A 17787-nucleotide genomic window follows, 5' to 3' on the forward strand; every position below is an offset into this window, starting at 1 on the left:
TAGAGATTCATCAAGATTTGGCATATGGAATAACTAATGGAAATAATGTGAATGTTAAAAAGAATTATGTATAAATGTAAAAGTTTTTGTATTTGGTAAAAAATCAATAAAAATAAATTGAAAACAAAAAAGAAGAAAACAAATAACAAAAAACGTAAATGTGTAAATCCTCCCACCTTTGGTTGCAGTTTCTAGGAGGGGGAGAAGGTGAAGCACAAAGAATCCTTCTGATTTGGCTGATTCAGCCCTGGTTCACACTGGGTACGATTTGGAACGATTTGAGATGCGATTTGACATGTCAAATCGCATCTCAAATCGGCGGCATTTGCCGGCAATTGTCGGCAATGGCACTGTCCTAATCAGTGCGACGCCGCATCTGCGATTTCAAAAAGTAGTTCCTGTACTACTTTTTGCGATTTCGGGCCGCGATTTACATTAAATTGTGGCCGAAATCGCGGCAAAATCGCGGTAAAATCGCGCATTTTACCGCGATTTTGAATTCGCAGCAGTGTGAACCTAGGCTCAAGGGACGTAAAATAAGCCTTTTTTAATAAGTTTGGAGCACTTGCACCACATAGTAACTGGATTTGAGACCTGTTTGGACTGCGACACAGGGGACTTTAGATGTTCTTTAACTGCTTGCCTATTAAAGGCTCTATAATTCCATGATGCTTCCTCAGTCAAATAGAGAGGGTCCCTTATGGCGTCAGCAGTGGGTCCAATATTCAAACACAACCAATAATAGTGTACCGTATATAGAAACACAATTACAGAGCATTGACGTAGAATCCCATTAGAAAAATAATACACACACAGTAGCAATTTGTAAGCTAAGTAGAGAAGTAGGTGAACATAAAAATAGACTTGTAAAGACAGTTCTATGCAGCACCCCGTGGGAAATGATGGAGCATGTTGTGTTAATAAGGTTATATGGTGGTAATAATGGGAACTGGGAGGATCGATAGAATGTTTGCACAAATTGTATACTGTATGACAGAAGAGGCCGTTCAAAGCAGAAATAAACTCTCTCAATCAGCGTGTACTAAGCTGCTATCTTTAGTAAATAGATAGGAAAGTATATTATATTTACTTATGTTAAACCTTTTTTTTTTTTTACATTTCTTCAGTTGCTTTCTGGTTTATTGCCAAGGCCAAAATGATGTCATACGTTCCGGAGTCTTCAAGGGCATTTTGTATTTCCATGTAGAGCAGTGGTCTCCAAACTACGACCATTTGCTTGCCTTTATCCGCCCCCTGGTTGCATTATTCCTGCCACTGACACCAACAACGGGGCACTATTCCTTCTATTGACACCAATGATGAGGAATAATTCCTTCCACTGACAACAGAATTTGGGCATTATGGGCCAGATTCACATAGAACTGCGGTGGCGTAACTTATCGTAGATACGTTACACCGCCTCAAGTTTTCATCGCAAGTGCCTGATTCACAAAGCACTTGCGATGAAAACTACGCCGGCGGCCTCCGGCGCAAGGCGGACCAATTTAAATGGGCGTGTGCCATTTAAATTAGGCGCGCTCCCGCGCCGGACCTACTGCGCATGCTCCGTTTCTTAACTCCCGCCGTGCTTTGTGCGCCGTGACGTCATTTTTTCGAACGGCGACGCGCGTAGCGTAATTCCGTATTCCCGGACGACTTACGCAAACGACGTTATTTTTTAAATTTCGACGCGGGAACGATGCCCATACTTTAGACAGCAATACGTGTGCTGTGTAAAGTTAGGGCACCAAAAACGACGACGACTTTACGACAGGAAACTAGACTAGCGGCGACGTAGCGAACGCGAAAATCCGTTGTGGATCCGCCGTAACTCCTAATTTGCATACCCGACGCTGGTTTACGACGCAAACTCCCCCCAGCGGCGGCCGCGGTACTGCATCCTAAGATCCGACAGAGTTAAACAATTACACCTGTCGGATCTTATGGCTATCTATGCGTAACTGATTCTATGAATCAGTCTTATAGATAGAAACAGAGATACGCCGTCGTATCTCTTTGGTGAATCTATTCTCCCACTGACACCAACAACGGGGCACTATTTCCTTCTATTGACACCGATGATGAGGAATAATTCCTTCCACTGACAACAGAAATTGGGCCCTATTCTCCCACTGACACCAACAACGGGGCACTATTTCCTTCTATTAACAACCAATGATGAGGAATAATTCCTTCCACTGACACCAACAATTTCTCCCCCTAATATCAAAGATTGGGCATTGTTTACTAACACAGTCCTGCCCCCTAAAGTCTGAAGGACAGTAAAGTGGCCCTTTCATTAGAAAGTTTGGAGAATCCTGATCTAGAGGAGGGGCTTTCCCAACTAAACACCCCCTCCTGCCTTTATGCCTGAGCTAAGGGCAGATGGATTCCAGGAAGCAAATACTACATGAATCATCTGCCCTTACTCAACAAGAAATGGTAGGAGTTGCGATTTCTCAACAAAATAAATTGTTATTATCACTACACAGGATTTATATACCACCAACAGTTTGCACAGCACTTTACAAAAGGAAGGCATACAATACAATTCAATGCAAGAGGAATCAGATATAGTTTAGTTCCGCTTAACCACTTCCTTACCTGAAAGATAACTACAGTGCGGCTCTGTTGTTTATGGGAGGGCATCGATGGACGTCCTCCTGGAACCACACATCCAGCACGCTCTGTGTCAGTTGTGTCCAATAACAACTGATCACAGTGTAAACAGACTTGTCAGTTATCGACAGTACTTTCCCCATGCGCTGTCACAGCGTAAGGAAAGAAAAGCTGATAACTGGAAATCCTGACAGCGGACATGTACACAAATAATCAGTGCAGCCCCATCAGTGTCAATTGGTGCCCATCAATGCTGCCCATCAGTGCTATCTATTAGTCAGGCTACGCCAGTAGTCAGTCAGTCAGTCAGTCAGTGTCAGCGGTGGAGTAGGGCGCTTCGGATCTTCCGCATACGAGCCTGCTTCCACCCAGACCTGGCAGTCAGAGGCAGGCAGCTGTTAGGCTAGACGCTCCAGGAAACAAGCTCCCTGGACCCAGGAACCAGCATCTCGCTCTCCACGAGGACTCCTCTCTTCCGCAGGTAAGACCCTGCCTCTCAGGGCCTGTCATCTTGGGGATCCACTGACGGCCGTCCTTATCAGGGCAGCCGTCACACAGACCCCACACTGCGGCTTTCTATACTATTTCTTGCCGGCATCTATCGCCAGCACGGCCACCCGCTTTGTGGTAGTCCCAAGTCACCCCCCCTGGGTGTATTTCCGGCGTTTTTTGGTGCTCTTGCACCCCCGCGCCAGCCTGCTCCTTCTCGCGGCCGCCGCACCTTAGGAAAGTCCGCGGCTTCAGCCGCGGCCTACCGGCGCGCCGTTCTTTTCTCCCTACACTAAATTCCTAAGCACAGTTTGCTCTGGTTATTCACCCCCACACCCCCAGAGGCCCACTGTTCAGCAAATTCATCGGTAAATATCATTTTTACCAAGCTGACAGCCCCCCCCCCCAGCCCGGGTCCTGTGCTTTGCCTGGCGGCCATTATTTTGGTATACCCCAGCAGCAGTGACACCCAGCATCCCCCCCCCTTTTTTTCCCCTCCATAAGCCGTCAGTCTTTTGATCCAGGGTTTTGAGCCGATCGCCATCAGGGATCAGGAAGGAATTTTTCTCCCTGCCGCAGCACATTGGCCAGCTTGCCCAGGGTTTTTTTGCCTTCCTCTGGACCAAAAATAAAACCCTATTTCCCTTGAGCTAGGATTCTCGAATCCTCTCTCACCCTACGCCCGCACTCCAGCCCTCGGTGACTGGCAACAATGGTTAAGTTGCGATACTCTGCAGAAACCATTTGGGGTCTGAGACAATTCGCAACTACATTACCTGCCGCCACCACAATAGCCCTAAAATCAGATCAACTTTTGAGGTTCGATCATCGATCGATCACCAAAAATTTCAATCATTCACCACAGCTCAAGCACATATCATGTGCTTTGCTTAACACTAGATCAGCAGTTAAACACCGATCAGAAATCCATGATTTCTTACTACAATACGATCTAGACTGCCTCTTTATTACGGAAAGTTGGCTGTCGGACGATTGCAACACCATTCTCGGAGAACTGGTGCCAGCAAACTATCGCATCTTAACGGAAAATAGAATAGGGCAAAGGGGAGGAGGCCTGGCGGTGATTCATAAGTCGCATATTGCAATCACTAAACCAGTCCTTCAAAATCCTCTACCTTTTATGGAAACCCTTACGCTTCAACTTCAAGCTCATTCTCAGGAGACCGTTCATATTCTCCTCTGCTATAGGCCCCCTGGGCCCAAATCGCAGTTGATATCAGCATTAACGGAGTTCATTTCCACCTACTCCCTTAGCAGCAATCATCTTTTGCTGCTCGGGGATTTCAACTTATGGGCTAACTCCTCACAGGATCCCATCGCGGATGCCTGCATCAACCACCTGGAAGGATTAGGACTTCAACAACTTATACGCGGACCAACGCATGCTTCAGGTCACACACTCGACCTAATTTTCAGACAAAATCTGAAAATAAACATTCTGGGAAATGAACCTTTGCCATGGACAGACCACCATGCAATTAGCTTCATAATCCCCAGAACTCCATTAGTCAGGAAAGTACCCAAGCCAGGGACAATACACTGGGCTAGATCTCAGAGGAAGCTCCACTCGGAACTCTTCAGATCTACCCTGGGAAAGCGAATTGGGGCTATTCCTCCTCAGCTAGCAGCCTCAGATACTTTGGATGCCATTAATGCAGCTCTGCTACAGTCAGCCGACTTAGCAGCACCAAAGCGCAAACTCCGCAGCCGGGCAAAAAAATCCAGCTGGTTCAATAACCAGCTGTCGCTATTGAAGCAAGAGCGCAGAAGGGCGGAAGCCGCCTGGAAAAGAAGTCCGTCAGAAGACCGCCTCAACTTCTACAAAGCAGTAACAACACGCTATCACAAGGAAATTTTCGAAGCCAAAAAACTTCACTTCTCCAGGGTGATTAACAGCGCAATGAATCGCCCACGCGAACTCTTCAGGATGGTCACCCAGACCATGAATCCGGGATGTCTAGAAGTCCCCACTTCAGACACCCAAGAGTTCTGCAATGAACTATCGGATTTCTTCATCAACAAAATTGAAAAAATTCGGGTAAGTATTCGGCAAAACAATACTCCACTCAGCCCCGTCTTCAATCAAAACAACGACGGAACGCCTCTACAATCAACTAAGTTCACTTTGGAACCCATCTCCATCGATACAACAAAAAAATTCATTGGTGTGCTGCGCAACAGCACAGCACCGAATGACATCATTCCCACCAAGCTACTGAAGGAATGTGCCGACATCCTGGCGCCTCCGATCACGCAGCTTATAAATCAGTCATTTAAGGAAGGCATAGTGCCTTCCCTGCTGAAAGAGGGCACAATCCTGCCGATCTTGAAAAAACCTAATTTGGATCCTATGGACCCAACTCACCGCCGTCCCATAACAGGTCTAAATGCTCTGTCCAAGATAATGGAGAAAGTGGTGGTAAAACAGCTGCAACAGCATCTGGATACCCACAACCTACTCGATCCATTTCAATCCGGGTTCCGTCCCGGTCACGGGACAGAAACGGCCTTACTGAAAATATGGGACGATGCGCTCGAGGCCGCAGACGAAGGAGAATCCTGTCTCCTGGTTCTGCTGGACCTAAGCGCAGCTTTTGACACAGTAGACCACAAATTGCTACTGAGACGACTAACAGAAGTCGCCGGAGTCTCAGAAGATACCTTACCATGGTTCTCCTCTTTTCTTGGAAACCGATCACAAACAGTGAAACTGGGATCCTTCACATCAGAAAAACGCACGGTGCCATGTGGGGTCCCCCAAGGATCCCCCCTATCACCAGTGCTGTTTAATATCTATCTTCGTCCTCTCTTTGATATTATCAGTAGCCATGAACTACTTTATCACTCTTATGCAGACGACACGCAGTTGTACTTTCGCATCTGCCATAAAAAGGATCATCATCTCAGATTAGAGAAATGTCTCTCTTCAATAGAAAACTGGATGACTAAGAGTTATCTCAAACTCAATAGTGCTAAAACCGAACTCTTTATCTTCGATGCCAGTCGGAAGAAACCACCGACAACAAACTGGACACCGTCTCCCATTCTGGGACAAATCATCGGCCCTAGTTCCAAAGTCAAAAGCCTGGGAGTCACGTTTGACACCTTTATGACAATGGACGCACAAATAGGGTCAGTAGTCAGCGGGGCGCACCATTTGATGCGCCTACTACGCAGACTTATTCCATTTATCCCCAAAGAAGACGTAGCAGTCGTGGTGGGATCTATCGTGAATTCCAGACTGGACTATGCAAATGCCCTTTACCTCGGGCTACCCAAGTACCAAATCGCTCGTCTTCAAGTCGTACAGAATACGGCCGCTAGACTGGTGACTGGGAAAAAATCTTGGGAATCAATCTCACCTTCACTGAGATCCCTTCACTGGCTGCCAGTGAAAGACAGAATTGCATTCAAAGCACTCTGCCTGACACATAAGTGCATCCATGGGAAGGCTCCTAGATATCTATGCGATAAGATCAAACCGCACAATTGCAACCGCATTCTGCGATCCACCGACCAAAATCTGGTCAAGGTTCCTAAAACCAAATACAAGTCCAAAGGAGAAAGAAGGTTTGCTTTCCAGGGCCCCAGGCTTTGGAATGCTTTACCAACCAGCATTCGGTTGGAGCAAAACCACCTGTCTTTCAGAAGGCAGATCAAGACCCTGCTATTCTGAAAGGCATGAGACAAAAAACAACAAGCGCCCAGAGGCGATTCAGTTCGCATGTGCCGCGCTATATAAGTTTTTCATTCATTCATTAGTGCCCATCAGTGCTGCCTATCAGTGCTCATCAGTGCAGCCTCATCAGTGCATATCAGTGCAGCCTCATCAGTGCCCATCAGTGCAGTCTCATCAGTGCCCATCAGTGCATATCAGTGCAGCCTCATCAGTGCCCATCAGTGCAGCCTATGAGTGCTCATTAGTGCATATCAGTGCAGCCTCATGAGTGCCCATCAGTGCAGCCTGTCAGTGCTCAGTAGTGCATATCAGTGCAGCCTCATCATTCCCCATCAGAGCAGCCTCATCAGTGCCCATCAGTGAAGGAGAAAAAGTACTTATTTGCAAAATGTTTTTTGTTTGTTTAGCAAAAAATTAAAAAACCCAGTGGTGATTAGAAATCACCAAAAGAAAGCTATATCAGTCTCAAAAAAATGATACCATTTTTATTTGGTTACAGTGTAGCATGACCGCGCAATTGTCATTCAAAATGTGACTGCGCTGAAAATTGGCCTGGGCAGGAAGGAGTTACAAGTGCCAAGTAAGCAAGTGGTTAAAGAATGTTTTATCATAGGAATCGTAATAAACTCATCTATACCTGGCGAATCCTGATAAAACATAAAGCAATACTGATTTCCTATGACAGGCTTGGCTGGAGCTGGACTTGTCTGCAGATCGAAATGTCATAAAGGTTGATTGACTGAAGTAATAGAGACAATTCACTTTGCAAAGTGAAAGTAAATAAGGTGAAGCTGTTATCACTTGGCATACCCAACCAGGACTGAAAGCAGGGGCGGACTGACAACTCATGGGGCCCCCGGGCAATAGGAGATTATGGGGCCCCCGGGCTTACAGATGGCCACCACGCCAGGAGGCAGTGCAGAGGCGGGGCAGCTAAAATCTCTGAATTTTCACATCAAAAGCGTGTCGGTTTCAGACATATGAGGGACAGATGTAATAAAAAACACAGATTTTTACATACTGTCCCTGGTTTCATTGAACCTGGCAACCCTGATGGGGCCCCCTAGTGGCATGGGGCCCTCGAGCAGTGCCCGAGAGCTTCAATGGTCAGTCCGCCCCTGACTGAAAGATAAAAGAAAAAAACACAATTTGTATGGGCACCATTGGTTAACTAAAGAAAACACTTATTTACTAACCTCATAAAATGTTCAAGTGTATTTTGTCTGTACAAGCATACAATAAAAATCTTCAACATACAATAAAGCAGTGGTTCTCAACCTCAGTCCTCAAGTACCCCCAACAGGCCATGTTTTGGGAATTTCCCTTAGATAAAATAGCTCTTATTAATACCTTGTCATTGATATTGATTTAAAGCAGCTGTGCAAAGTAAAGAAAAATCTGAAAACATGGCCCATTGGGGGTACTTGAGGACTGAGTTTGAGAACACAGGGCCTGATCCACAAAAACCCGGCGTAACTTAATTTTTCCCGTTAAAGTTACACCACCGCAAAATCTCTACCTAAGTGCCTGATCCACAAAGCACTTACCTAGAAATTTTGAGCGGTGTAACTTAAATCCGTCCGGCGCAAGGCGTTCCTAATCTAATGGGGCGAGTCCCATTTAAATTAGGCGCGCTCCCGCGCCGGACATACTGCGCATGCTCCCGACGCGATTTTCCCGACGTGCTTTGCGCAAAGTTACGCCAGCACCTCTTAGTTTTATTGAAGTCAAAATGCAGAAGCCATATACAAAAAGCCAATAACAAATACTACTGACATTTCGGGGCCACAACAGATCTATTTCCCAAGGTGTAGGGGTCATTTGTGGCCCCAAAATGCCAGTGATATTTGTCATTGACTCTGGTTTTTGTATACGGCTTCTGCAATTTGACCTAATTAAAATTGTGAGATGTATTGGCTGAGGAATATCATCATTATCGAATGGTTCTTAATGGTGTCATCGTGGGCCATGCACTCCTGACTAATGAAGGAAACACAGGGGGGTCTGGGGCTGGATGGATTTATAATAATGGTGATGAGACCAGGGACATCAGAGGGAGGTGTTCACTGTCTTCTGCCACTTTGACATCCACGGCCTCTAAACATTCTCACCCCTTTATTGGAATTTCCATGGTAACCTCCAATATCTTCGCTGAGGAATGTCTGCACTGATGCATTCTATTTTACGTTGTTAGAGATATAATGTTATAATGGTAAACCCACTTGGGCTGATTTACTAGGAATTGAGAATCTTCCCACAATAAATTGTGTATATACTGTATTGATTTCAGCTATCCAATCATGTGAAAAGCAAATTCCTGTTCATTTTGAATACCCAATCATGTGTAGATGAAATAAGGAACAGGAATTTGCTTTTTACAGGATTGGACAATTGAAGTGAAAAATAATTCAATTTATTGTGGGAAGATTCTCAGTTCCTTTAGTTATTAGCCTTTAGGTCTTCACTGACCTGGTTTCTAGCAGATTAAAAATTAATCTTCAATAACTCCAGCACTGTTTTTTTTTTTTTGCCGAGCTATTTTAACAGATTCGTCTGTCTCTTAACCTTTCTAAACGAACTGCTAGTTGTCGTCTCCAATGTAACATTTCCAATATTTGACCCTATTTAAAGTTAAAATATTAGAGCATCAGCATGCCCTGCTTTATCAATAAAAAGCTGACTCTGTGACCTACTAGTGAACAAACTCACATCCCTCCAGTCCAATCTACCCTGCTGCTCAACTCCATCTCCAGCCTTCTCTATGGCCTACCATTTAGAAATTGCAACCATTCACATCATTCCTACTTTGCAACTCAACTCCTCCACCTCCAGCTTTCTTTTTGGCCTACCATTTGGAAACTTCCACCATTTAAATCAATCCTACTCTACTACTCAATTATTTTACTTCCAGCCTTCTGTGTACTGTTGAGAATTTCCACTATTCGGGTCAGTTCTACTCTGCAACTCAACTCCTCCACTTCCAGCTTTCTCTTTGGCCTACCATTTAGAAACTTCCACCATCAAAATCAATCCTACTCTACTGTTCAATTCCTTTACTTCCAGCCTTCTGTGTACTATTGAGAATTTCCACCATTCGGGTCAGTTCTACTCTGCAACTCAATTCCTCCAACTCCAGCCTTCTCTGTGTCCTACCATTTAGAAATTCCACCATTTGGATCAATCCTACTCTGTTAGGCCTCGTACACACGACCGAGTTTCTCGGCAAAAACCAGCAAGAAACATGCTGGGAGATATTTTTTTGCCGAGGAAACCGGTCGTGTGTACATTTTCGTTGAGGAAACTGTCGAGAAACTCGACGAGCCAAAAAGAGAGCAATATTTCCTCGACGGGAATGGAGAAACTTGCCTTGTCCAGTTTCTCGACAGCCTAACAAGGAACACGCTGAGGAAAACGATGTGTTTCGCCTGTCGAGTTCCTCGGTCGTGTGTACGAGGCTTTACTCAATTCCTCCACCTCCAGCTTTCTCTATGACCTACCATTTAGAAATCAATCATACTATACTGCTCAATTCCTTTACTTCCAACCTTCTGTGTACTCTTGAGAATTTCCACTAATTGGGTCAGTTCTACTCTGCTACTCAATTCCTCCACCTCCAGCCTTCTCTGTGTCCTACCATTTAGAAAATTACACCATTTGGATCAATCCTACTCTGTTAAGCCTCGTACACACGTTTGGACTTCCATCTGGCAAATCCGTGGATTTTTGTCCGAAGAGCGTTGTCCATGAACTTGTTCTGCATACAGACGGCAGAACATTTTCAGCCAACATACACCAAACTACGTGGTTTTTCAGCTCTTTAGCACCACCCTTTGGGCAACTTCTACTATTGTTGTCTGATGGTTAGCATTGGTTTGGAGAATGCGTGTTTGTACTATGGATTTTAGTCCGACAGACTTGTGTACACACAATCGAATGACCCGACGGAACACATTTGTTGTCGGACAATTTGAGAGCATGACCATCCAACATTTGTTGTCGGAAATACCGACAACAATTGTCTAATGGAGCATACAGAAGGTCGGATTATCCGACAAAACACGTCCATCACACAATTGTTGCCGGATATCCGATCCTGTGTACGGGCCTTTTTACTCAATTCCTCCACCTCCAGCCTGCTTCTCTTTCTTATCATTGAGAAACTTTCGCGATTTGAATCAATCCTACTTTGCTTCTCAGTTCCTCCACCTTCAGCCTTCTATGTTTCCTACCATTGAGAAACTTTGACCAATCTGTTTAATCCTACTCTGCCACTCAATTCCTCCACCTCCAGCCTTCTATGTTGCCTACCATTGAGAAACTTTGACCATTCTGATTAATCCTACTCGGCTACTCAATTCCTCCACCTCCAGCCTTCTATGTGGCCTAGCATTAAAAAAACTAGAACTCCATATGTGTGGGTGCGGCATGATGCGGCGGCAATAACACACACACACACACACACACACACACACACACACAATTTAAATGCAATTAATGGAATTTGTATTGAAGTAAAGAAAAACAGTTCACAACAAGGCCGGTGGAAGACCCAACTGGGAACACTCACAGATGCCAACAGCAAGTAGTGGAGCAGGTTTCTGCTGAACTGACTATTGGTGTTATTTACGAAAGGCAAATCCACTTTGCAATACAAGTGCAAACTATAAGTGCAAAGTGCATTTGAAATGGCACTGAAAGTGCAGTTGCTGTAAATCTGAGGGGTAGATCTGAAATGAGGGAATCTTGTGCAAGCTAAAATGCAGTTTTTTATTTTCCTTGCATGTCCCCCTTGGATCTACAGCGACTGCACTTGAAAGTGCACTTTGCACTTGAAGTGCAAAGCGGATTTTCTTTTTTTAAATAACCCCCAGTGTCTGTCTGGAGGGGTGGAATGCGGGCTGGCCGGTCTTAACCCAAATGTGAAGGTGTCCTAGGAGAGTGCAGAGCCCTATGCTTTTCGTCACTTGTCTGGAACCTTTCCGTACCTACACTACCTACATGCTGGATGCATGCCAAACCCAGGAGTCAGGGCCTAAAATAGACTCACACCCAAGATAGCCCAGGAAATCATAGAGGAATCACGTTCTTCCTGACTTCCTCTGCACTGCCGCTGCGATTGAGCCCCACCTGCAATGAAGAAAATAGACTGCACCTGCCTACACCCCACACTTGAAAAGCTAGTAAATACCCTAATCATTTCCCTGGGTCATTGTTGCTCTAGTAATTTCTGTGGCCTAGTAGTGCACAAACTGGAACTCCTCCAATCCATACTACTTTGCTACTTAACTCTTCTACCTCCCCTCAGTTCTAAAGTGCTTTCTCCTCTTGTCAATTGCTCCAATGGCTGCTAGTTATACAAAGAATACAGTTCAAAGTCAAACCTACAAGCTGCCTTCTTCCTGGCTCATTTTCTTCCATTTCCCTGGTCTTTGGACACTATCCCAATTGCAGCCTCCACTCTATACATGACCTTCTTCCCTTCAGCACTCTTATCACATCTTCTTCACACTCTTGCCTTCATCTCTTCTCACACGCCTCTCTTCTTCTCTGGAATTCTCTTACACATGCTTTTTTAGCACCCTCCAGACCTTCAAACACACTTTAAATTCCCCTCTTTAATCGTAAGTACTCTATTCTCTTCATTTACTAATCACACACTACTTTCAAAACTCAGAAAGCATATGCCTTACACCTTGTTTCAGCCCTTACTCCTGGATATTGGAAACTCGAAGAACGTGTTTCTTTGCTGTTGTACTTTTTTATTGCTAAATATGTTTTTTTACATTTATCATTTGGAGTGTTTTCATGTATTTATATTATCTGTGTCGAGACAAAGTTTTATACCCAGGGTAAAAACGCCAAAGTTTGACTCATTCCCGACTTCATGAGCTGTAAACTACTTTAGCAGTGAAGGCCTTAAAGCCACCCTCATGCCCAAGGTCGCCTCCTCTTCTGCCCACCCCTCATCCTGGCGCTGTGCATAACTCACCCTAGTTTTTGATGTTTGTGAGAGATGACGCCATTGTAAGTGATCAACAAAAAGATGAATTTGAGGGTTGCTAGTGTTTCCTGTGTTCTGCCAGTGCAGAACTTGAGAAGTGGGACTTCTCTGGTGGAAGAGCAGCAGTGCCTTCTGAATAATGTCAGATGGCGTGCATGATGATGATGTGCCACTGAAGATGTAGCCTCAACAGAAAGCATATGTATGTGCTGAGAGAGCAGAGTGCTGAGTTCCATTGTGTAGGCTGGGCCTCGGAAGATCCCCCACAGAGAGGACTATGAAAGCAGCGAAACCTAAGCTGTCATACAGTATGTGGGACCAGCAATGGAAGGCCAAGTTTCTCTAGATGTTCTTGATCACCTGCCCCCCATGAAGAGCATAGAAACTGTAATGCCATGTACACACGATCGGACATTCCGACAACAAAACCGTGGATTTTTTTCCGACGGATGTTGGCTCAAACTTGTCTTGTCTCTCAAATTTTTGTTGGTGAAAAGTCCAACAGCAAATGTCCGATGGAGCCTACACACGGTCGGAATTTCCAGACAAAAAGCTCCCATCGAACATTTGTTGTCGGACACTCCAACCATGTGTACGCGGCATATAGCTATGACTAAGCATTGAACTCCAATGTGAAACGGTCAGCTATTACCCCACTGTCTGCTGTTTTTATTGTGCCTTTTCCTTTTCATCAATAAAGGCCACCTTTTTAGGCTTATTGGTGTGCGACTGTCCATACCTTCCTTTCCAAGTTTTGCTTCGTGCATTGCCGGCACCCATCTGTTTCTGAGAGGACATTGATTGCGTATTGCGCTTACCTGGAGCGGCTATCTTCCCCTTCTTTTTAGGGATCCAATGATGTCCTCACCCAAGCCAATCCTCTAATCAGCTTCGGGTGCAGACAGCAGCATCTTAAAGCGGGAGTTCACCCATAAGACAATTTTTTCAAACAATCCCCTTAGATGGATGCTCGTTTTGTCTAGGGGAATCGGCTAGTTGTTTTAAAATATGAGCTGTACTTACCGTTTTCGAGATGCATCTTCTCCGTCGCTTCCGGGTATGGGTCTTTGGGAGCGGGCGTTCCTTCTTGATTGACAGTCTTCCCAGAGGCTTTCCGACGGTCGCATCCATCGCGTCACTAGTAGCCGAAAGAAGCCGAACGTCGGTGCGGCTCTATACTGCGCCTGTGCACCGACGTTCGGCTTCTTTCGGAAAATCGTGACGCGATGGATGCGACCGTCGGAAGCCTCTCGGAAGACTGTCAATCAAAATAGGAACGCCCAGTCCCGCAGCCCATACCCGGAAGCGGCGGAGAAGATGCATCTCGTAAACGGTAAGTACTGAGCTGTATTTTAAACTAGCCGATTCCCCTAGACAAAACGAGCATCCATCTAAGGGGAAAAAGTATTATGTACGGGTGAACCCCCGCTTTAAGTAAGCAAAACTGTCAGTGAAATTACAGCTTCACAACCGGTTTTCCATTGCGAATGTCTAAGCCGCACTGCGCCTTGTGAATGGTCGCACAGCCTTCCAGGACCTGTGTTGTGTCCCAGAAGGCTGTGGGGGTGTGGGGGAAGCTGAACACCTGACTTGAATCGCCACAGTGCATATGACTGGAAGTGGGAGCTGGTACCTATCAAAACCGTTCAACCCAAAAAAGTGCCAAATGTGGCGGGGGGGGGGGGGGGGGTGCAAACAGGCAGAACTTCCCCTTTTGGGTGAAGTTTCACTTTTATTTTTCTTATTCAATTTTGGTGTTTAGTTTTTGCGCATCCCACCACACGTTTGGGGGGGGGGGGGAAGAAAAACGATATCATAATAATAATTCTAGGAATTCACAGAGAATCTCATACCTATGGCCATAAACATGAAAGGTTGGTGCGTCTCTATTGTGCTATAGAGAATGTGGCTCCAGGCTAGGGGACGATGAGTAGTTGGAGCACATCGCATTATCCCTCATCGTATCTCATGACTGACAGGCGCCTCAGGCCGAGAATATTGATGTCTGTCTGAGAGGAAATTATAATCAGTTAAAGTTCTGAAATAATAACATGCCAGAAAGAGAAGAACCGCTAATCTGTCCCCCGTCTAGGTAAAACAAACCCAAACCCGGCTGTGTATGTCATGCTCCACTGATTCTTCTTGTAATTGTAGGACATAGCAGGAAGTTGTATGATGGCTCTAGTAAGGAGGGGGGGAAGGTGAAAGTAAACTTTTCTTTGCATTGATTAGCATTTGGCCGTGTGCTTTTCTCTCTCTGTTGTGGAGTTTGCCTTTAGTCTATTGCCAAGCAACCAGATTGTAAAAGTACAACAGGCAGTGTGTGAGGAAAGCATGCACCCAGCTCTCCCCAACCCTCACTGGTTTCTCCATAGGAGCTGGCTGAAGGATCCAACATTTCCCTGGGCCCCTCTCTTTAAGGAGAGGGGCAACTCAGCGCCAAAGAGTCGGGGGGCAACCGGGACAGAGGAACTGCTGAGCAAAATTTTGGTGCTAAACGGCTGGAGAAAGGAGGGAAAGTTGAAAAAAGGAAGAGGAAGAGGAGGAGGAGTGCCCCACTGCTTGAACCTCACTTCTCCGCTTAAGGTTTGCCTGACATTCCTTTTCACTAGTCTAGTGCTTAGTAGCATTCATCCCCCTTCCTTCCCATTGTATGGAGTTACCAATTCCTAAACATTTCCCATTCATCGCCCATTCACCGGCGGATCTGCTAGGTCTGCACTTGCACAGAGAATTTAGTCTCCGCTGCTACCCTCTTAGTTATATCATTTGCAAACTTGCTCTGTCCTGCTAATTGTACAATAAGTACATTAATTATCAGGGTGCTTAAAAGATTGGTGTCTCATGCCGCGTACACACGGTCGTTTTTTGTGATGAAATAAAACAACGTTTTTAAAAACGTCATTTAAAATTATCGTTTGTGGGCTTCACATCGTTTTTTGTCTTCTAAAAAACGACCAAAAAAAAAATTCAAACATGCTTACATTTTTTATGTTGTTTTTCAAAATGTCGTTTTTTGTGTCATAAAAAATGATCGTGTGTGGGCTAAAACTGCGTTTTAAACAACGTTTTAAAGCCGCGCATGCTCAGAAGCAAGTTATGAGATGGGAGCTTGAATGGAACAGAGTGCCATCGTACGTGTTGTACGCAGAGCTTTTTTTCTCAGAAAATAGATGCAGGAACTCAACCACGACCCGTTCAGATTTCACAAACAGTGGAAGGGTCTTAAAGGGGTATTAAATACCCGAATTGCATTAAATACAGAGTGCAGAGTTCAGGGGGTTACAAAGCTGTCACTTGTAAACACATAAACCAAACTTCTGTGTTTACAAGTGATTGTGGTGAGCAGGCACCAAAGGGTCTGAGCCAAAGGTGGTGGAACTGAGTTCCCCCAAGTTCCCCCTGAAAAAAAGCCCTGGTTGTACGTAACCGCGCTTTGCTAGAGCATTTTCAGAAAACGATGGTGTGTGGGCAACGTCGTTTTTTTTTTATGAAGTTAGAAAAACTTTGGTTTTTTTTTCATGATGAAAAACATTGTTTTATTTCATCACAAAAAACGACCGTGTGTACGCGGCATTAGAAGTCATAAGTTGTTAACCACTTACGGACCCAGCCTTTTTCTGACATTTGTTGTTTACTAGTAAAAATCTGTATTTTTTTATAGAAAATGACTTAGAACCCACATGATATATTTTTTTTAGCAGAGACCCTAGAGAATAAAATGGCGGGCGTTGCAATTTTTTTATGTCACACGCCGTTTTTCAAGCGTAATTCTTTGGGGGGAAGAATACACTTTTTAAAAATGTTATTGCAGAAAAACATAATAAATAACCCAATTGTTTTGTAAAATATAAAAGATGATTTCGGGCCCAATAAATAGATGGCAAACATGTCACGCATGCCCGTCACGCAAAACTATGCATGCCTGCACAACGGCAACATACAATGTCAATTTTACTATCTATAGGTGATGCTTTAAAAGCCTTTACAGCTTAACACTTTATATCTACAGAGGAGGTCTAGTGCTAGAATTACTGCCCATGATTTGACATTCGCAGCAATACTTTACATGTGTGGGACGATCGCTGTTTGTGTGCATGTCACCTTTACGCGCCGGCACGGGGGAAAAGGGGCACTTTATTTTGCACTTTCAGTTTTTTTTTTATTACTTTCATTGCTGTCACAAAGAATGTACAGGTGATACTCGAAAAATTAGAGTATTGTGCAAAAGTTCATTGCTTTGATACAGCACTTTGGGAACATCCAACTTCTTTTGCAATTACCTTTTGAGGCTTTCCCTCCTTATAGAGGGTGTCAATGATGGTTTTTCTGCACAACTGTCAGGTCAGCAGTCTTTCCCATGATTGTGATTCCTACTGATCCAGACTGAGAGACCATGTAAAGGCTCAGGAACCCTTTTCAAGTGTTATGGCTTAATTAGCTGATTAAGCCTCGTACACATGACCAAGGAACTCGACGGGCGAAACACATCGTTTTCCTCGTCGAGTTCCTTGTTAGGCTGTCGAGAAACTCGACAAGGCAAGTTTCTCCATTCCCGTCGAGGAAATAGAGAACTTGCTCTCTTTTTGGCTCGTCGAGTTTCTCGACAGTTTCCTCGACGAAAATGTACACACGACCGGTTTCCTCTGCAAAAATATATCTCCCAGCAAGTTTCTTGCTGGTTTTTGCCGGGAAACTCAGTCGTGTGTACGAGGCCTTAGAGTGGGACACTTTGAGCCTAGAATATTGCACTTTTTCACAATATTCTAATTTTCTGAGCTTGTGGATTTGGGGTTTTCATGAGCTGTAAGCCATAATCATCACAATTATGACAAATCATGGCTTGAACTATCTTGCTTTGCATGTAATGAGTCTATCTCATATATTAGTTTCACCTTTTAAGTTGCATTAGTGAAATAAATTAACTTTTGCATGATATTCAAATTTTTCGAGTATTACCTGTAAACATCCTTGTACC

The 17787-nt window shown here is 44.7% G+C and overlaps 1 protein-coding gene across 2 annotated transcripts in view; it reads left to right on the plus strand.

The window, feature by feature from the left end:
* Positions 1–17787, plus strand: part of LOC120943363 (ankyrin repeat and fibronectin type-III domain-containing protein 1-like) — a 407577-nt gene that overhangs the window by 143851 nt on the left and 245939 nt on the right. Inside the window, exon 1 of one of the 2 annotated variants that reach the window (XM_040356611.1) lies at positions 15130–15395. The exons of the other annotated variant lie outside the window; for it this stretch is intronic. Within the exon in view, the coding sequence (XP_040212545.1) occupies positions 15144–15395 (252 nt within the window). The 5' untranslated portion in view covers positions 15130–15143. Of the gene's footprint in view, positions 1–15129; positions 15396–17787 lie in introns of those variants that run through there. 2 annotated transcript variants of the gene reach the window in all.

This window comes from Rana temporaria, chromosome 6 (genome assembly GCF_905171775.1).
Source record: "Rana temporaria chromosome 6, aRanTem1.1, whole genome shotgun sequence".
NCBI lineage: Eukaryota > Metazoa > Chordata > Amphibia > Anura > Ranidae > Rana > Rana temporaria.